We start from the raw sequence: 17,826 nt of genomic DNA on the forward strand, positions 1-17,826 counted from the left end.
GTTTAATGTATTTTAAATCAAACAGAAATCATCTCCCAACACATTGCTATTTTATTTGCCAACCATGGAGAAAATATCATGAAACTTGTGATTACTTGAGTATTTCAAAAAAAAATTGCAATCTTCAACTAACACTCAAATCATTTGTTGCTAAATAAGAAGGGAATGTAGAATACCATTCTCCAAGGGTAAACAAGAGTTCAACAATTTTATTTTTATTTTTTTTGAAAAATGATGAATCAATCAATAAAACTCAATACTACAAAGTCAACCTGCGAAAGCGTTAATGAAGGTCTATCTGTATCAATGATCAGTCCATGCATTAAAGGACTAGTGCTTTACCACCAGCTGCGAAGGGTTGATGAAGGTCCATCTGTATCAATGATCAGTCCATGAATTAAAGGACTTAATATAACACACATCAACTGCTTTACCACTATAATATTCCACACACACACATACATATATGCACATGCCTTATCATTAATCAGGTAATTATCAACCAAGTAAAAATCACAAACAACGAGAACATTTTTAATGATTCAAAATATATTACAGATAAACTCGCACGAGCTCAAAATTTATTCCACTTCTGAAAATCTAATGCCTCCAAAAGGCCAACCACTGCAAAAGACAAATATATTCTTGCAAATGCATGAACACGAAGGTTATATTTTTCTTTTTCCTCTTGTAAAGAAATTTGTACATAATGTGCAATTAGCCCCCCCAAAACACAAAAACATTGAACACTCATGGCTGTTAGCTAGTAACATGAGATTACATTAGAATGAGGACTCGATCCATGCATCAAAGATATTTGATGCATAATCCTATACAGTTGCGTTGCTCACAAAACCCGACGCAATTATGATCACTGTGTATCGACTTGATTTTGTGTGTCTTGCAAAGTATCCACTAGCAACAGGACATTGTTATTATGGCGAAGCCGATGAAAAAGATCATACATATAGCAAAATACTGTTTCCGCTTTCGTTTCCTTGACCTGATGGCATCTAAACCTCGTTGCATACCACTATGAAATCCTTCTTGTAGCTGAGTCACAAAATTTAAAGAAGTTTAACCAACGGGCCAATGACCTAACAGCATTAGCCTCTTACTTCCTAAAAGGAGATCAGGGGTTCAAATTTTAGAAGAAACATATGTGTAAGTACCAACTAAGAAAAAAAAAATTGAAGAAGATACCACTCTTGGTTTTTTAAATTTATTACAGACGAGATTATTTTCATCTTGTGTTGCTGAACTCTTTAGGTACTCCTAACCAATCATGTATATTGCGACCAGATAAGGTGAGGTTGCTACCCCAGAAACGAGCATGGGAACCATGCATTCCTACACTTAAAAGAGTTGTTGACCCATTCGATATCGTAGTGAATATAACTTCTTAGAACAGAAGGTAAAAATTGGCAAGTTGAATAGCCAATGTCTGGAGATGTCGGATTTTCTCCTCCTGCACCTCGATAATTTTTTCCCTCTCTGTGTCGGGATCATTTTTGTCCACACCCTGCCCGTAAGAGAGATTCAATAAGGACGAATTAATTTAAAATAAATGACTGAATTTGTAAGATATTTTGTGTTCTAATCAAATCAGCATGTCACTTAAAAAGTACTCTGCAAAATGCTAAGAATTAGGCACTAAAAGTCTAATTGAATTGAAGAATACAAAACCAAAGAAACATCCAAACAAGTAAAAAAATGCATATAGAATTGATGATGATGATGAACAAGTACAATATATAATACAATAGAGACAAATATGAGAACGAAACATAATCCATATGACATGGCATTACACAGATATGTTTAACACTGGTGACCTTATGCAACAAGAAATAATAATCTTCAAGATGGATTTTCTATTCGGAGTTCCATTAGGTGGTCAAATAAAAGACTAACCTTAGTAAAGGTCCCAGATGCAGTAATGGCACCAGTATCATTAGCGACACTTGCTAATATTTTGATGTTGTTATCATTGACAGAAACAGCCAATAATGTGCCCTCCCTGTTGCAACAGATTGCTGGCGTTGTCTAAGAATCAAAAATGAAAAAATCAACTTAGACCAAACTTCTTTCCTCAACCATTCAAGCTTAAAATAAGAAACGAAATCTTAAAAATAACACTACAAAAACTTACAGGTAGGTTTCCACCCGCATCAGAAGTCGTCAAGAGATCACTATTGTTCATGTCCCAAAATTTTATCAAATTAGAATCACCAAAAGTACTCTGCAAAATGCTAAGAATTAGGCACTAAAAGTCTAATTGAATTGAAGAATACAAAACCAAAGAAACATCCAAACAAGTAAAAAAATGCATATAGAATTGATGATGATGATGAACAAGTACAATATATAATACAATAGAGACAAGTATGAGAACGAAACATAATCCAGATGACATGGCATTACACAAATATGTTTAACACTGGTGACCTTATGCAACAAGAAATAATAATCTTCAGATGGATTTTCTATTCGGAGTTCCATTAGGTGGTCAAATAAAAGACTAACCTTAGTAAAGGTCCCAAATGCAGTAATGGCACCAGTATCATTAGCGACACTTGCTAATATTTTGATGTTGTTATCATTGGCAGAAACAACCAATAATGTGCCCTCCCTGTTGCAACAGATTGCTGGCGTTGTCTAAGAATCAAAAATGAAAAAAGCAACTTAGACCAAACTTCTTTCCTCCACCATTCAAGCTTAAAATAAGAAACGAAATCTTAAAAATAACACTACAAAAACTTACAGGTAGGTTTCCACACACATCAGAAGTCGTCAAGAGATCACTATTGTTCATGTCCCAAAATTTTATCAAATTAGAATCACCAAAAGTACTCTGCAAAAAGCTAAGAATTAGGCACTAAAAGTCTAATTTGAATTGAAGAATACAAAACCAAACATCCAAACAAGTAAAAAAATGCATATAGAATTGATGATGATGATGATGAACAAGTACAATATATAATACAATAGAGACAAATATGAGAACAAAACATAATCCATATGACATGGCATTACACAGATATGTTTAACACTGGTGACCTTATGCAACAAGAAATAACAATCTTCAGATGGATTTTCTATTCGGAGTTCCATTAGGTGGTCAAATAAAAGACTAACCTTGGTAAAGGTCCCAGATGCAGTAATGGCACCAGTATCATTAGCGACACTTGCTAATATTTTGATGTTGTTATCATTGGCAGAAACAGCCAATAATGTGCCCTCCCTGTTGCAACAAATTGCTGGCGTTGTCTAAGAATCAAAAATGAAAAAAGCAACTTAGACCAAACTTCTTTCCTCCACCATTCAAGCTTAAAATAAGAAACGAAATCTTAAAAATAAGACTACAAAAACTTACAGGTAGGTTTCCACCCGCATCAGAAGTCGTCAAGAGATGACTATTGTTCATGTCCCAAAATTTTATCAAATTAGAATCACCTGCCACCAAGTACTTGTTCTTAATTGTATCAAAATTCACAATGATTCGCGAAAAAAGCCTGCAATGTTGAGAATCACATTGGTTTTAAAACATGTCTTTTGTAAACATATGAGAAAGAGATAATATATTTTTAACTACCTTTTCCCATCAGCACTAAAGGCTAATGTTGAAAACATCTAAAGTGCCCTTTGCTTAAAGTTTGTTATATGACCAGAGGGTAATCTTTCCATCCATTGATGTTGAAAGGATAAGCTAAGATATGCAAAGAGGGCAACAATATAAATAATTGACCAAAAAAATTAATTAACCTTTATGGTATAATCATCACCGCAAGTGATGACCAAAAGTTTGTTATCGGGACGGGAAAATGCAAGATCTTGTACCTTGCCTATGTGAGAATCTGAGAAGTACATGTCAAAAGCCAGAAAATAAAAGGAAACCATGGATGATGGAGACAGTATATCAGAACTTACCTCTTGATGTTGTTGCACACCCATTTTACCAAAATAAGAATACAAGCGACAGATAAAATTAGGGTTTGGAGAGATGAAAAAGAAGAGAGTCCAAGTAGATGATACACACCATTGTTTCAGAATTTTAGGAACTGAAAAATCGTGTGTAAAGTGAACAAAGATTCTTGTAACTAAAAGAATTAGATACTATGCTCAATAGTATGTCTTCAACTCTACATTTCCATCAAAGTGATATGACTTAATTTGAGTGCATCAACATATTATCAACATCATCAGTCGTCATCACTCAAGTCAACGTTGACATCAATATCCTCATAACGTTGACATTAACATCCTCATCTAGAATCAAATAATCCTCTTGCATAGATATATACTTGATTAAGATAAACTGAAAAGAGACTTCCTATAATAATTGTCCATTTTAAAACCAACATCACTACTATAACGATAAGGAGATTTGTATAATTCAATTAGTTAGGCAAAAAAAACATACCTTATTTTCTTTTTGCCGACTCCACCCATTCCCATCAACTCTCCTCTTTCATAAAAGAGACCTATATTATTAGGACAAAAGAGGAAAAGTTTTAAAAGCATCAATAAACTTGTAAAACATATATTCTGGATTGAAAACTAAACTTCCAAATCTTTAATTCCCATTAATAAATTGTTCGAGCATCACATCAAAACAATAATATATATATATATGTATGTAGAAACAAAAACAAAAAATCAATATGTAAAACATGAATAAATAAACGTAACCAATAGTTAAAAATGTCAATTAAAATTTTAGAAAAAGTAAAGAGTTTGTTACCTGATGACTGTGGAGGCATGTTTCTTGAACCTTATTCTTGCTAAATGTTAAGGCCCGATGCTAACCCTAAAAATAAGAAAACACTCAAGTTGTGAGGAAGAGGTTTCACAATCTCACTCAAAACAATTAAAACACCACCATCTAAGTACTATCTGTATCATGTATCAACCCAACCCAACTATGCTTTCAGTCAAAATGTTGGACACCTATCAATAGAAAGTGGTGTGATTATGGATAGGTGTGATTAGCACATATTATACTCAGCGCTTATGTTAAATTAATCTAATAACAAAGTACAATGCATCAATTTACGAATAATCTTCAATATTAACAACTCAATATCCTGATATTCTGCATTCTAAGAACAAAAGAAAATCAAAAACCAAAACTTAAAAATAAAAATATGACAGAAAGATTGAATATATCCTTCGTGCATTACACATATTGTATTTCTATGTGAAACAAAACATCCAAGATTTCTCAATGGGGTGGGCTAAATCAAAATATATCAACCAAAATCAATTGTTGTTTAATTCAATTTTAGTTAACTAACAATGTTTCTTTAGACAATTGACTGATTAAGGCATAGAAATTCCTATTTGGGTAATTAATTAAAAAAAATACCAATTTATTTCATCACTCAGTACCCTATCTCTTCTTTTGACCAATTTACTAATCCTATTAGTGCGAGGTAGTTCATGGTAAGCCCCTTCCAACACTATGGAATTCACTCAAAAGCATGATTTTCGTAAGTATTTTAATTTTCAAGAAGTAACTTTAGAGTTTTACCCTATAGAAGTACTTTTGCTTGTCAAAGTTATTGTTTTTTTTTTTTTTTTTTGAAGTTCTGAAAAGATTTCCATCTTCAAAAGCTCGGCATGTTGATAAAAATTGTTTCAAATTCAATCTCTGTAGATTTCTAATCCAATTCAGATTCTTTTTTTTTTTTTTTTTTTTTCATGCCCAGATTCAAATTTTCTTGTAGACATAATTGACCAAAAAAAAAAAAAAAGGATGAAGAAGAAGAAGAAATTATAGAAATTAAAAATAGGGTAAAGTGCAAAAAACCCCCCTGGACTATCAACCAATTGCACAAAACCCCCCTAGACTATCAAATGCCCCCCTGAACTATTAAAAAGTTGCATTTAAGGACAGAAGGCAAGTTTCCGTCACCGGAAAAAGAAATTACAAAATTATCCTTTACTGAAACAACGCAGTTTTGATGGTTTATCCCCAAATCACACCCAAACACAGCCTTAGTTTACTGTTACACCTAATTACCCAAACACAGCCTTATCATTACACTGTTTATCTTCTTCATCAATCATAACCGCAAGATTTCGCCGCTCCAACTACGGCAGCATAAACAGCAGCTCTCTCCCTCCCTCTATGTGTGTGTCTATATATATATATATATATATATATATATATCTGTGCTTGTCCAGAGAATTGAAGATATCCAGAGGAAACATTTTCGGGAGAAATAGTTGAATATGAAACAGAGGAATTGAAATCCAAACAAAACCCTCACCACTCCTCTCCGTCGATACCCTCACACTCCTCATTGAAATCGTAACTCAGCCGGCGACACACCCCCCTTTCACTCGTCGCCGAATTGATGGTTCAAATTAAACCCAATTGCTTATTTTAGTGAACCCAAATCGAGAGCATAGTCTCATTGCCGAATTGATGTTCAGATCGAAACCCAATTGGATCGCCGTCGTCGCCTTCGTTGTTCGTCGTCGTCATCGCTGTGTCCAGTGCTTGTGGATTTTAACCCACCTGCTGAGACCCAACCCGATTGGATTGCAGAGGGTTCAACCCTAATTTTAGAGTTTTCTGCGATGTGTGTTTGTGTGTGTTTTTGTGTGTTTTCTTCTTTTGCGTTGATTTTGCAGGAAAGTTGGGTTCCAAGGTCTAGAAAAGAGAGAGAGGGGGGGGTGTTGATTGTTGCAAACTCTTTGATTTTGCAGGAAAAGTTGGATTCCTAGGGTTAGAAAACAGAGAGAGGGGGTTGTTGTTTGTCTTAATTTTTTTTTTCTCATCTTCTTCAAGAGATGGAGTTGGATTCGAGAGAGAGGGAGAGGCGGGGGTGGCGTCCATGGATGGTGGAAGTGGCTAGTTGGGAAAGAAGATACAGAGAGAGAGAGAGTCAATGTTTTGGGGTTAATTTTGTTTCAGGTTTTAATTTTGGATTTTTTATTTTTTATTTTTTTTTTTGGAAAGTATTAAAAATTTTGGTTTTATACAATAAGGGCAGCTTTGTCATTTTAAAGTTACAGCCCTGGCATGTGATTATCACGCGCCTATTTAGCAGGAGGAACCAAACAAAACCTTACCGATGGGTAAGTTTTGCAAAAATTTGGATAGTTAAGGGGATTAAATGTTAAAAAAAAAAAGTTCAGGGGGGTTTTTAGGGAGAGAGAGTATAGTTCAGGGGGGTTTTAGCATTTTACCCTTAAAAATATATATATTTGTTTAGCTGAAATAAAATGTAGATATATATTTGTTTAGCTGAAATAAAATGTAGATATATATTTGTTTAGCTGAAATAAAATGTAGATCACAGTGCATTTTGTTACTTTATATTGTAAAAATAATAATAATAATAATTATAAAAAAGATCAAAAAAAATTTCACCAAATAGGATTTAGTTTGCAAAACAAGAATTACAGACCTCGATTAGTTGATTTAGTAAAAAAAAAAACAAAACCCATACATACAAGTTAGCAGTTGCAGAGAGAGAGAGAGGGGGGTAAGCTTGAGAGTTGAGAGACAGCGGCTGAAGCTTGCGAACGACGAACCCGAACTGGAACAGCAAGCAAGGGAAACTAAGAGATATGGGTTTTGATTTTTTGAACAATCTGAAATGATATGCCGATACGGGTTTTGAACTTTTGATTCTTGTAGACAGATAGATAAACTGAAATATATGGGTTTTGAACTTCTGATTCTTGTAGATGTCGTAGCTTGCAGTTGCAAAGAGATGGAGGCGGTCATGAGAATAGAGATGGAGGCGATTGGGGACACTGAAATGATTTGCCCTAAAAATATTTTGTTTTTTTGTTGACCTATCATCCATGGGCTTATAAATTTTGAGGCCCTAGGCGACCTCCTTGTATTAGGCTGGCCCTGGGCTTTTTGGCTTGGACTTTTATTTTAAGTATGGTGGCTAAGTCGACGGGTTTGATTAGGTGGTCTAATTCTATTAATAATTTAATTTTTTAGGGTTAGGCTAAAATTAGTATAGTAAAAAAATAATAATAATAAAATAAAATAAAATTTGGTAGTGGGCTCAAGCCCACCCCTACATTGATACAACAAGGGTTTCAAACCCTTTTTACTACATAGAGATATATTACTTCATCTTCTGGCATTATTTTGAATATGTCATAGACCAAAAGTTTGAACCAAGCTTTATAAGAGTCACTCTTTCCAGTGAAATAAAAAGAGATTCACACTCAAATTTAAATCAATAATAAAAAAGTAACATGTTTGAAAGATTACACAAATTAATGAAATTTAAAAGAAGGAAAGAAAAAAAATTAAAAGAAGTGAAAATCATATGTGCATTAAAATAAAACAAGAATATATCAAATTTTAAGTGAAAAAGAAAGATGCAAATGTACTAACAACTATGTGCTAGAGTCAACATATATAATAGTGCAATTTTAAGTACAATTATGGTACCAATTGTAATTGCAACTTTTAAGTTTACAGGCTTAATTGGAGTACAAAATTTTATCACAAACCTCGAAGGAAAATTTGAAGCACCAATACCAAATCTGAACTTTACAATTCCTAAACTCCATCATATATCAATATACATATATATAATTTCAATAGCAAGACTTACTACATTCAAAATCCCACCGTATGGCTCTATACTTCATATTTGTAACCAATGGCTGACCTCTCTAGTAAGTCACTATAATAAAAAAAATATGATGTTTATTATTTACACCCTCTTGGAGCAACGTAATATTACTTTATAATAATATTACTTTATAATAATATATATATATAGAAATATTACTTTATAATATTACTTTATAATATGACGTCTCTAATAAGTCACTATAATAAAAAATATGATGTTTATTATTTACACCCTCTTAGAGCAAAGTAATATTACTTTATAATAATATATATATATAGAAATATTACTTTATAATATTACTTTATAGAAATATTACTTTATAATAATATATATATATAGAAATATTACTTTATAATATTACTTTATAGAAATATTACTTTATATATATAGAAATTTTATATATATATATATAGAAATAAAAAAAAAAATTATAGAAATAAATAAATATATATATATATATATATATAGAAATAAAAAAAAAATTATTTGTTTTGCTGAAATAAAAGGTAGATTACGGTGATTACCTCCAAATGCAATGCAAATTTTGTTATTTTATATTGTAAAAATATATATATTATATAAAAAAAAAATCATAAAAAATTTCACCAAATAGGATTTAGTTTGCAAAACAAGAATTACAGAGCTTGATTAGTTGATTTAGAAAAAAATTTAAAACAAAACCCATACATACTTGAGAGTTGAGAGACAGCGGCTGAAGCTTGCGAACGGCGAACAATCGATATGGGTTTTGAACTTTTGATTCCTGCAGGCAGATAGATAAACCGAAATATATGGGTTTTGAACTTCTGATTCTTGTAGATCTCGTAGTTTGCAGTTGCAGAGAGAGGGAGAGAGAGCGATAGGGCAAGTTCAGAGTTGAGAACGAGAATAAAGATCGAGGCGATTGGGGAGGCTGAAATGATTTGCCCTAAAAATATTCTTTTTTTCTAGTGTCCCATCATTCACGGCCTTTGGATTAAAATTTATCAACGGTTGTGGAGGAGGCTTGTTTAGTTCACGCGGATCGATTCCGTTTGAGTAATAACCTTTGTATTAAATTTATTTTTTGTTCTTTTGGTGACCCATTGGGCCTATGACTTTTGAGCCCCAGGCGACCCTTTTTTTGGGTCAGGGCCGGTCCTGCGCTTATTTGGTTTGGATTTTATTCTAGTACCTGAGTTTGACTTCAACTTGATTGAATGAACTAACTCTATTTATATATTTCATTTTAGGCGAGTTAAATTTAGTATAGGAAAAAAAAAATTATTTTTTTTTGAAGAGGGCTCAAACTTACCAGAGCCCACCCGGTTTCAAACCCTTTGATACATTGAGATATATATAACTTTGACATTATTTTTAATATGTCAGATACCAAAAGCTTGAACCAAACTTTATAAGAGTCACTTTCCAGTGAAATAAACAGAGGTTCATACCCAAATTTAAATCAATAATAAAAAAAACTAAGATGTTTGAAAGATTACACAAATTAATGAAATTTAAAAGAAGGGGAAAAAAAAATTAAAAGAAGTGAAGCATATGTGCATTAAAATCAAACAAGAATATATCAAATTTTAAATGAAAAAGAAAGAAGCAAATGTACTAACAACTATGTGCTAGAGTCGACATTTATCATAGTGCAATTGTTAGTACAACTATGGTACCAATTGTAATCGCAACTTTTAAGTTTACAAGCTTAATTGGAGTACCAAATTTTATCACAAAGCTCAAAGGAAAATTTGAAGCACCGATACCAAATCCGAACTTTATAATTCATAAACTCCAACATATATCAGTATATATAATTCCAATAGCAGGACTCACTACATTCAAAATCCCATTGTGTGGCTCTATACTTCATATTTGTAACCAATGGCTAACGTCTCTAATAAGTCACTATAATAAAAAAAAAATATGATGTTTATTATTTACACCCTCTTGGAGCAAAAGTAATAATACCATTGAATTCAATATACTCCCTCTGTCCCAAAAAAGATATCATGTTTTCCTGATTCGTCCCAAAATAATTGTCCACTTTCCTTTTTTAAACAATATATTTTACATATTTTCATATATGTCATAATTTAAAATTTCAAACTTGAACATAAGGACAAATTAATAACTTTACAAGGAAACAAGGCATGTCTCACATGTCCTTTTAAAAATTCTTACTCCCCAAAAATGATATTTAAATTAGGACAGAGAAAATATATATATATATAACATATACAAGGCACGCTTGCCAAGGTCTTAGGATTCTCCTTTCTTTTCTTTCTTTTTTTCTAGCAATTTATAACTTATTAATAATGAGGAGAAATGGCCAGCAACTAATTCTTATTATAAATAATTGCAAATGTCAAGTCGTACTTGAATCTGTTTCACTTTTATATATTAGTATTATTACCTTAATAGTGCAATTGTAAGTGCAACTATGGTACCAATTGTAATTGCAACTTTTAAGTTTACAAGCTTAATTGGAGTACCAAATTTTATCACAAAGCTCAAAGGAAAATTTGAAGCACCAATACCAAATCTGAACTTTATAATTCCTAAACTCCATCATATATCTGTATATATAATTCCAATAGCAGGACTCACTACATTCAAAATCCCACTGTGTGGCTCTATACTTCATATTTGTAACTAATGACTAACGTCTCTAATAAGTCACCATAATAAATAAATAAATAAATAAAAATATGATGTTTATTATTTACACCCTCTTGGAGCAAAAGTAAAGTTTTCAGCAGATAATACCATTGAATTCAATATACTCTCTCTGTTCCAAAAAAGATGTCATGTTTTTCTTTTTAGTCCGTATCAAAATAATTGTCCACTTTCCTTTTTCAAACAATATATTCTACATCTTTCCATATATATCCTAATTTAAAATTTTAAACTTGAATATAAGGGCAAATTAGTAACTTGAATATTTGTAACCAATGGCTAACGTCTCTAATAAGTCACTATAATAAAAAAATAATAATAATAAAAAAAATATGATGTTTATTATTTACACCCTCTTGGAGCAAAAGTAAAGTTTTGAGCACATAATACCATTGAATTCAATATACTCCCTTTGTTCCAAAAAAGATGTCAAGCTTTTTTTTTAGTCGGTCCCAAAATAATTGTCCACTTTCCTTTTTCAAACAATATATTTTACATCTTTCCATACATGTCCTAATTTTAAATTTCAAACTTAAATATAAGGACAAATTATTAACTTTACAAGAAGACACAACATGCCCCACGTGTCTCTTTAAAAATTCCTACTCCCCAAAAGCGACATTTAAATTGGGGAGTAGGCGGCGCGCACGGGGGAGGTGGGGTTCGGAGTCACGAGAATAGAGATGTAGGCGATTGGGGAGGCTGAAGTGATTTGCCCTAAAAATATTTTGTTTTTTTTGTTGACCCATCATCCACGGGCCTATAAATTTTGAGACCATGGGCGACCTCCTTGGGTCAGGCCGGCCCTGGGCTTTTTTGCCTTGGGCTTTTATTTTATGTATGGTGACTGAGTTGACTGAATAGGCTAATTCTATTAATAATTTATTTTTTCTGGGTTGGGCTAAAATTAGTGTAGTTAAAAAAAAAAAAAATTGGGAGTGGGCACAAGCCCACCCCTACATAATAGATACAACAAGGGTTTCAAACCCCACCCCTACATAATAGATACAACAAGGGTTTCAAACCCTTTTTACTACATAGAGATATATTACTTCTGGCATTATTTTGAATATGTCATAGACCAAAAGTTTGAACCAAGCTTTATAAGAGTCACTTTCCAGTGAAATAAAAAGAGATTCACACCCAAATTTAAATCAATAATAAAAAAGTAAGATGTTTGAAAGATTACACAAATTACTGAAATTTAAAAGAAGGAAAAAAAAAATTAAAAGAAGTGAAAATCATATGTGCATTAAAATAAAACAAGAATATATCAAATTTTAAGTGAAAAAGAAAGATGCAAATGTACTAACAACTATGTGCTAGAGTCAACATATATAATAGTGCAATTTTAAGTACAATTATGGTACCAATTGTAATTGCAACTTTTAAGTTTACAGGCTTAATTGGAGTACAAAATTTTATCACAAACCTCGAAGGAAAATTTGAAGCACCAATACCAAATCTGAACTTTATAATTCCTAAACTCTATCATATATCAGTACACGTATATATAATTCCAATAGCAGGACTCACTACATTCAAAATCTCACTGTGTGGCTCTATACTTCATATTTGTAACCAATGACTAACGTCTCTAATAAGTCACTATAATAAAAAATATGATGTTTATTATTTACACCCTCTCGGAGCAAAAGTAAAGTTTTGACCTGATAATACCATTCAATTCAATATATAAATTTTACATATATATATATATATAAGGCACACTTGCGAAGGTCTTAGGATTCCTTCCTTTTCTTTTTCTTTTTCGAGCAATTTCGAACTTATTAATAATTAGGAGAAATGGCCAGCAACTAGATTACTTAATTTCAGTCCTGTGCACATTTATCCAGGTTAGTTTTAATATCTTTACACCAACAGAACAGTCCAACAGATATCATTTTTCGTTACCAAATAATCAATAAAATAATAAAATCAAACATTCCAAAAAAAATCAATAAATAGATAAATAAATAGTCTTAAGCCATGTCTAAATTAAAAGTAGCAATACGAAACATAGTCCCACAAAAATAATTAACTGGATTTTCAAGAAAGAAACTAAATATGAGTATGTCAAACCAAACAAACTAGGGTTTCACATTCAAGGAAAAATTCCAACCGGTTATAGCTGATGATTAGTAACAGAAATAATTGGGAATAAAATGAGAGACAAACCCCACAAAACTGAGAATGAACGAGAAAAACCCTAATTTGAGGGTGAAGGTACCATTGACTCGGAGCTTACCTGAACAAGAAGAACATCCGCTGCCTCTATCTCTCTCTCTCTCAACTCCATTGTCTCTTCTTCCTCGCCCTCTCTACATTCTTGCTCTCTGATATTTTTTCTCTCTCTACACACTTGCTTTGTGTTTGAATAATTTTCTCTTCCCCACTACTCTTCTACCACAAAAGAAGAGAGAGCACAGAGGTGTTTTCGGCTTTAGCTGTGCAGCAGAAAAAGACAATATCATCGGTGCAATGATATATAGTATAGGCAGTTATAAGGTCGTGATATGATAAGCAGGCTTTCGTTTTATAAACTGATTGACCTATAAATTGGTAGTAATTTGAATTCGAAATTCGGCAAGGATTAATTATAAGCTGGGCTAACTTACAATCCTTCATTACTACTAATCTATAGTTCAGTCTCAAATCTCCTTTTAAATTGTCCTGCTTAGAGCTAAAATTTGGTAAGCCTCTCTATTTTTGACGAATTGGACCCACCACCACAAAATGTGAAGTGACCCAAGCCCAAACCCATTTTACGGTGAACTCAAAGTATTTAATTAGCCCAACCCCCTTCAAAGTGGGTTTGTTAAATAAAAGTATAATAATTCCTAATATAATATAATTGGAATAATTATTACTCCTATAAATTATATATATCACAAAATAATAACAAAATATTATAATTATGTGACTATTAACAAATAACAAGTGTCATTATCTTATTCTCTCAAAGAAACATAAATGGGCAGAAATGGGAAAAAGAAGTGATAGATATATTTATTGTATAATATATTTTAACCATATATAGGATTATCATATATAAGATAGTAATCTTATACAAGATTACTATATATATATATATATATATATATATATATATATATATATAGTTACCATATACATATAGGATTTACTTGTTTATCACACATAACTCCTCTTATATAAACTCCTTTTGTATACATCTCACACATCAATATACAATATAGAGTGATCTAATTGGGTGTATATTTTTTTATATCGTTGAATTGTGATTTTCCAACTTATTTGGTGTGATTTAATTCTAATCATTAATATTTAAGTTTTCATGATAGGAAGGGAGACTTAGGTATGCTTGTTTGTAGAGAAGTCGTCCCCCCTGTTATTGTTATATATAAGGGTTTTAAAGCCCTTATTCAGCCCTATCGTATCGACAATTTTTAAAAGGGGGTAAAACGCTCTAATTTTTCAGATCTCTCAAAGGGCACTGAGGAATTCTCAAAGATAAGTTTAATCTTTTAATCAGGTATGACATCAAAAACTACTCTCTTTTATAGTTAAAATTGTATCAGTGGCTTTTGATTTCTGGTAAACAATCTACCAGCTTATCGTAGTCACCGTTGGGGATGGCACCATTAGCCCCATCCTCAGCGGCAGCGATCAATCGACAAATCATGCTTACAAACTCACGCTTCTGCACTCCAAACAGCGCCACCATGCGCCTCAAGTGGTAATCTCACTATTTCATGCGCTTTCACGCGGACCAGGAATAGTCCCGCACCTCAACGTGTCGGATCAGCTCTGTCACCACGGTACCACGCGCCGTTAGTGGTCATCAGTCATTACACGCGCTATAGCACGTTTGATTCAACCGTTACGCACCCAGGCGCGCCAGATTCACACCGCGCCACGTGCCAGGCCACATCATCCTACCACGTCAGCACTGCCACCTCATTTTACCATATCGTCAGATCCACATTACACTACGTGTCAGGCCACGTCAGCACTGCACGTTATTCTACCACATCAACACTGCCACATTATCATCCACGTCTCGCCACGTGTCAAGCTACGTCAGCACCGCCGCGTTATTCTACCACGTCATCAGTTGCCCAATTAGTTTCTAAGACACATCAACAGCAGTGCCAGCAGTAGTGTGTCACTTGCCACGTCAGTTGCCATGTCAGACACAATCAGCAGCGTTGCCAGCAGTAGTGTCACGTCACATATAAAATATATTATTACTATATTGTATAATATATTCTAACCTTATATAGGATTATAACCTTGTATAAGACATAACCATATACATATAGGGTTTACTTATTTATTACACATAACCCCTCCTATATAAACCCCTCTTGTATACATCTCACACATCAATATACAATACAGAGTTCTCTTTTTTATATTTAACAAGAAGATGAGAGAGAAGGAATAATTTTAATTTTTTTTAACCATTATATGCATTATAGATAGTATTGTAATTTAAAATTTATATAATAACTCTACTTATTTTTCTTATGAGGCAGGCGACTCATCTATTCAATTATCATTTCTCTCTTTTTTCCCTCCCTACCAAACAATGAAATTTGTTCGGTATTTTCCATCTCTCATCTATTCTTCTTTACTTCGGGAAAAAATAAAAATTAGTTCTTTTTTTTTTTTTTTTTTTTTTTTTTGTCATTGGTAAGAAACTCACACACACACCCATTTTATTTCTTTGGACACTCGAACCCTTACCATATATTTTGATAGATAGAAGAAATACTACTGAATCACTTTGTATGTGTTCTTCTTTACTTAAAACACTGAATTCCTTCCACCAAATTGTCATTAAGAGGCTCAATTTCGAGGCTCGTTTAGTAAACGAGTCAAGCTCGAACAATGTTGGGCTTGGCTCGTACAAGCTCGTGAACATGGGTTCGTTAAGGCTCGTGAACAAAGGCTCATATATATTTTTATTTCATAGTTTAGCCCATACAATATATGTTCAGCCTAATTCACCTCCTTACATTAATCAAGCCCAATGAGTTATATTGATTAGCCCATCATAAATTTGAATTCCATCTTAGCTGTTGATTTTGGTATGTTAAGAGATACGCTTACACCCTAAAATTAGAAAACTACATCCATACATATGCATCTGTTCCGTATTCATCTCCACATTTCTAATGCAAAGGCTCACAGGAAGCTTCGCAACACAACTCTCTCTCTCACCTAATCAAATTAACTCCAGCGAATTTCCATCGTCGTAAGTTCATCACAACCCAAGCGGTTAATAGTGATCTCTACAACTATGAAGAAACCCACGAGTGCAGAAAATTAATGATAAAAATAACTTCTACATGTATGTGTGTGTCTGTATATATATATTTGAATTTGTATGTATATTCGTATAAAAACGTTTTTGTTAGTGTGTGTATATATGATTTTACATAAATATATATTATTTCAACCTTTTTTTTTTTTTTTTTTTTTTTTTTGCCCTTTATGTGATTTTATGTGTATGTATATATGCTAGATATGTGTGTGATTACGGTTTTATATGAATAACGAGCCGAAACCGAACTTGAGTGAAGTATCACAAGCCTGAGCAAGCCTTTGAGTCTTGCGAGCCGAGCCCAAGCAACCCCAAGCTCGGCTTGACTCAGTTCATTTGCAGCCCTATTCCCATGTGATGGAAACACCCTTAGCCAAACCCTTCTCAAGTAGCATTGTTCTCCCCATTTCTTAAACTGTTTTATTCTCCCTCTCTACAACTCTACTTTCTTGGCTCAAATGAACGTGGATGGTTTGAGTTTTTTTTGGCTTAATTTTTTAAAAATAAATCAATGCAAAATTAATTTCCTTCTATAAAGAGATTAACAACACTATGACTTACTAATAGAAAAATTGGTGCTTAGATGAAACGTGGGAAAGAATTATGTTATTAGTCTTATTTGTTATATACTCCATCGTTTCAATCTTAATGTTTTTTATTTTTTTATTTTTAAATTTAACTTTTTAAGGTGAATATTTATTATTATTATTTTATTGCATTAGTAGTGAATGAATTAACAAATTTATTCGTAATAATTCTACAATGATGCGATGATTTACTTTTTATAGATTAAATGCAAGAATGTTAAATTAATAATATTATAAAAAAGAGGGTTAATTTTATTAGCACCCCTCGGGATTGGCCGAATATCACCTTCAAATATATTTCAAAAATAACTATCACTCACATTACAAATTTTTGCTCCGTTTTTCACTCACGCCCAACCGTTACTTGCACAGTTATGACACAACGTAAAATGACTTAAATACCCTTTGACTTTGTCAAAATAACTTTTCAACTTAAAGAACCAGATAAAAAGACTAAAATACCCCTAAAATTATATATATATATATATATATATATATATATATATATATATAACTATCTCCTTTAAAATTGTTTTCTCTGTAACTTAGCGACAATCACACGAAGAGAATCAGTCAAAGTCTTTCTTTTGCAAGCTTCTTATTAATAGATTGCTCAGATAATTCCCATACTCTAAAAAGT

General features: G+C 32.5%; 1 protein-coding gene across 16 annotated transcripts in view; it reads right to left on the reverse strand.

Moving 5' to 3' along the window:
• The window catches only part of LOC132286248 (topless-related protein 4-like), a 137,289-nt gene that overhangs the window by 13,345 nt on the left and 106,118 nt on the right, over positions 1–17,826 (reverse strand). For 8 of the 16 annotated variants that reach the window (XM_059788521.1, XM_059788517.1, XM_059788516.1 and 5 more), the window contains 6 exons: positions 3,377–3,489; positions 3,139–3,270; positions 2,765–2,854; positions 2,527–2,658; positions 2,153–2,242; positions 1,915–2,046 (listed from right to left, as the gene is read on the reverse strand). In XM_059788521.1, the coding sequence (XP_059644504.1) occupies positions 1,915–2,046; positions 2,153–2,242; positions 2,527–2,658; positions 2,765–2,854; positions 3,139–3,270; positions 3,377–3,489 (689 nt within the window). The other 8 variants (XM_059788525.1, XM_059788522.1, XM_059788523.1 and 5 more) reach the window with 8 other exon arrangements.

Source organism: Cornus florida, unplaced genomic scaffold, assembly GCF_030987335.1.
Source record: "Cornus florida cultivar Cherokee Brave unplaced genomic scaffold, ASM3098733v1 CherokeeBrave_3.0.0_Hap2_Chr11, whole genome shotgun sequence".
Taxonomy (NCBI): Eukaryota; Viridiplantae; Streptophyta; class Magnoliopsida; order Cornales; family Cornaceae; genus Cornus; species Cornus florida.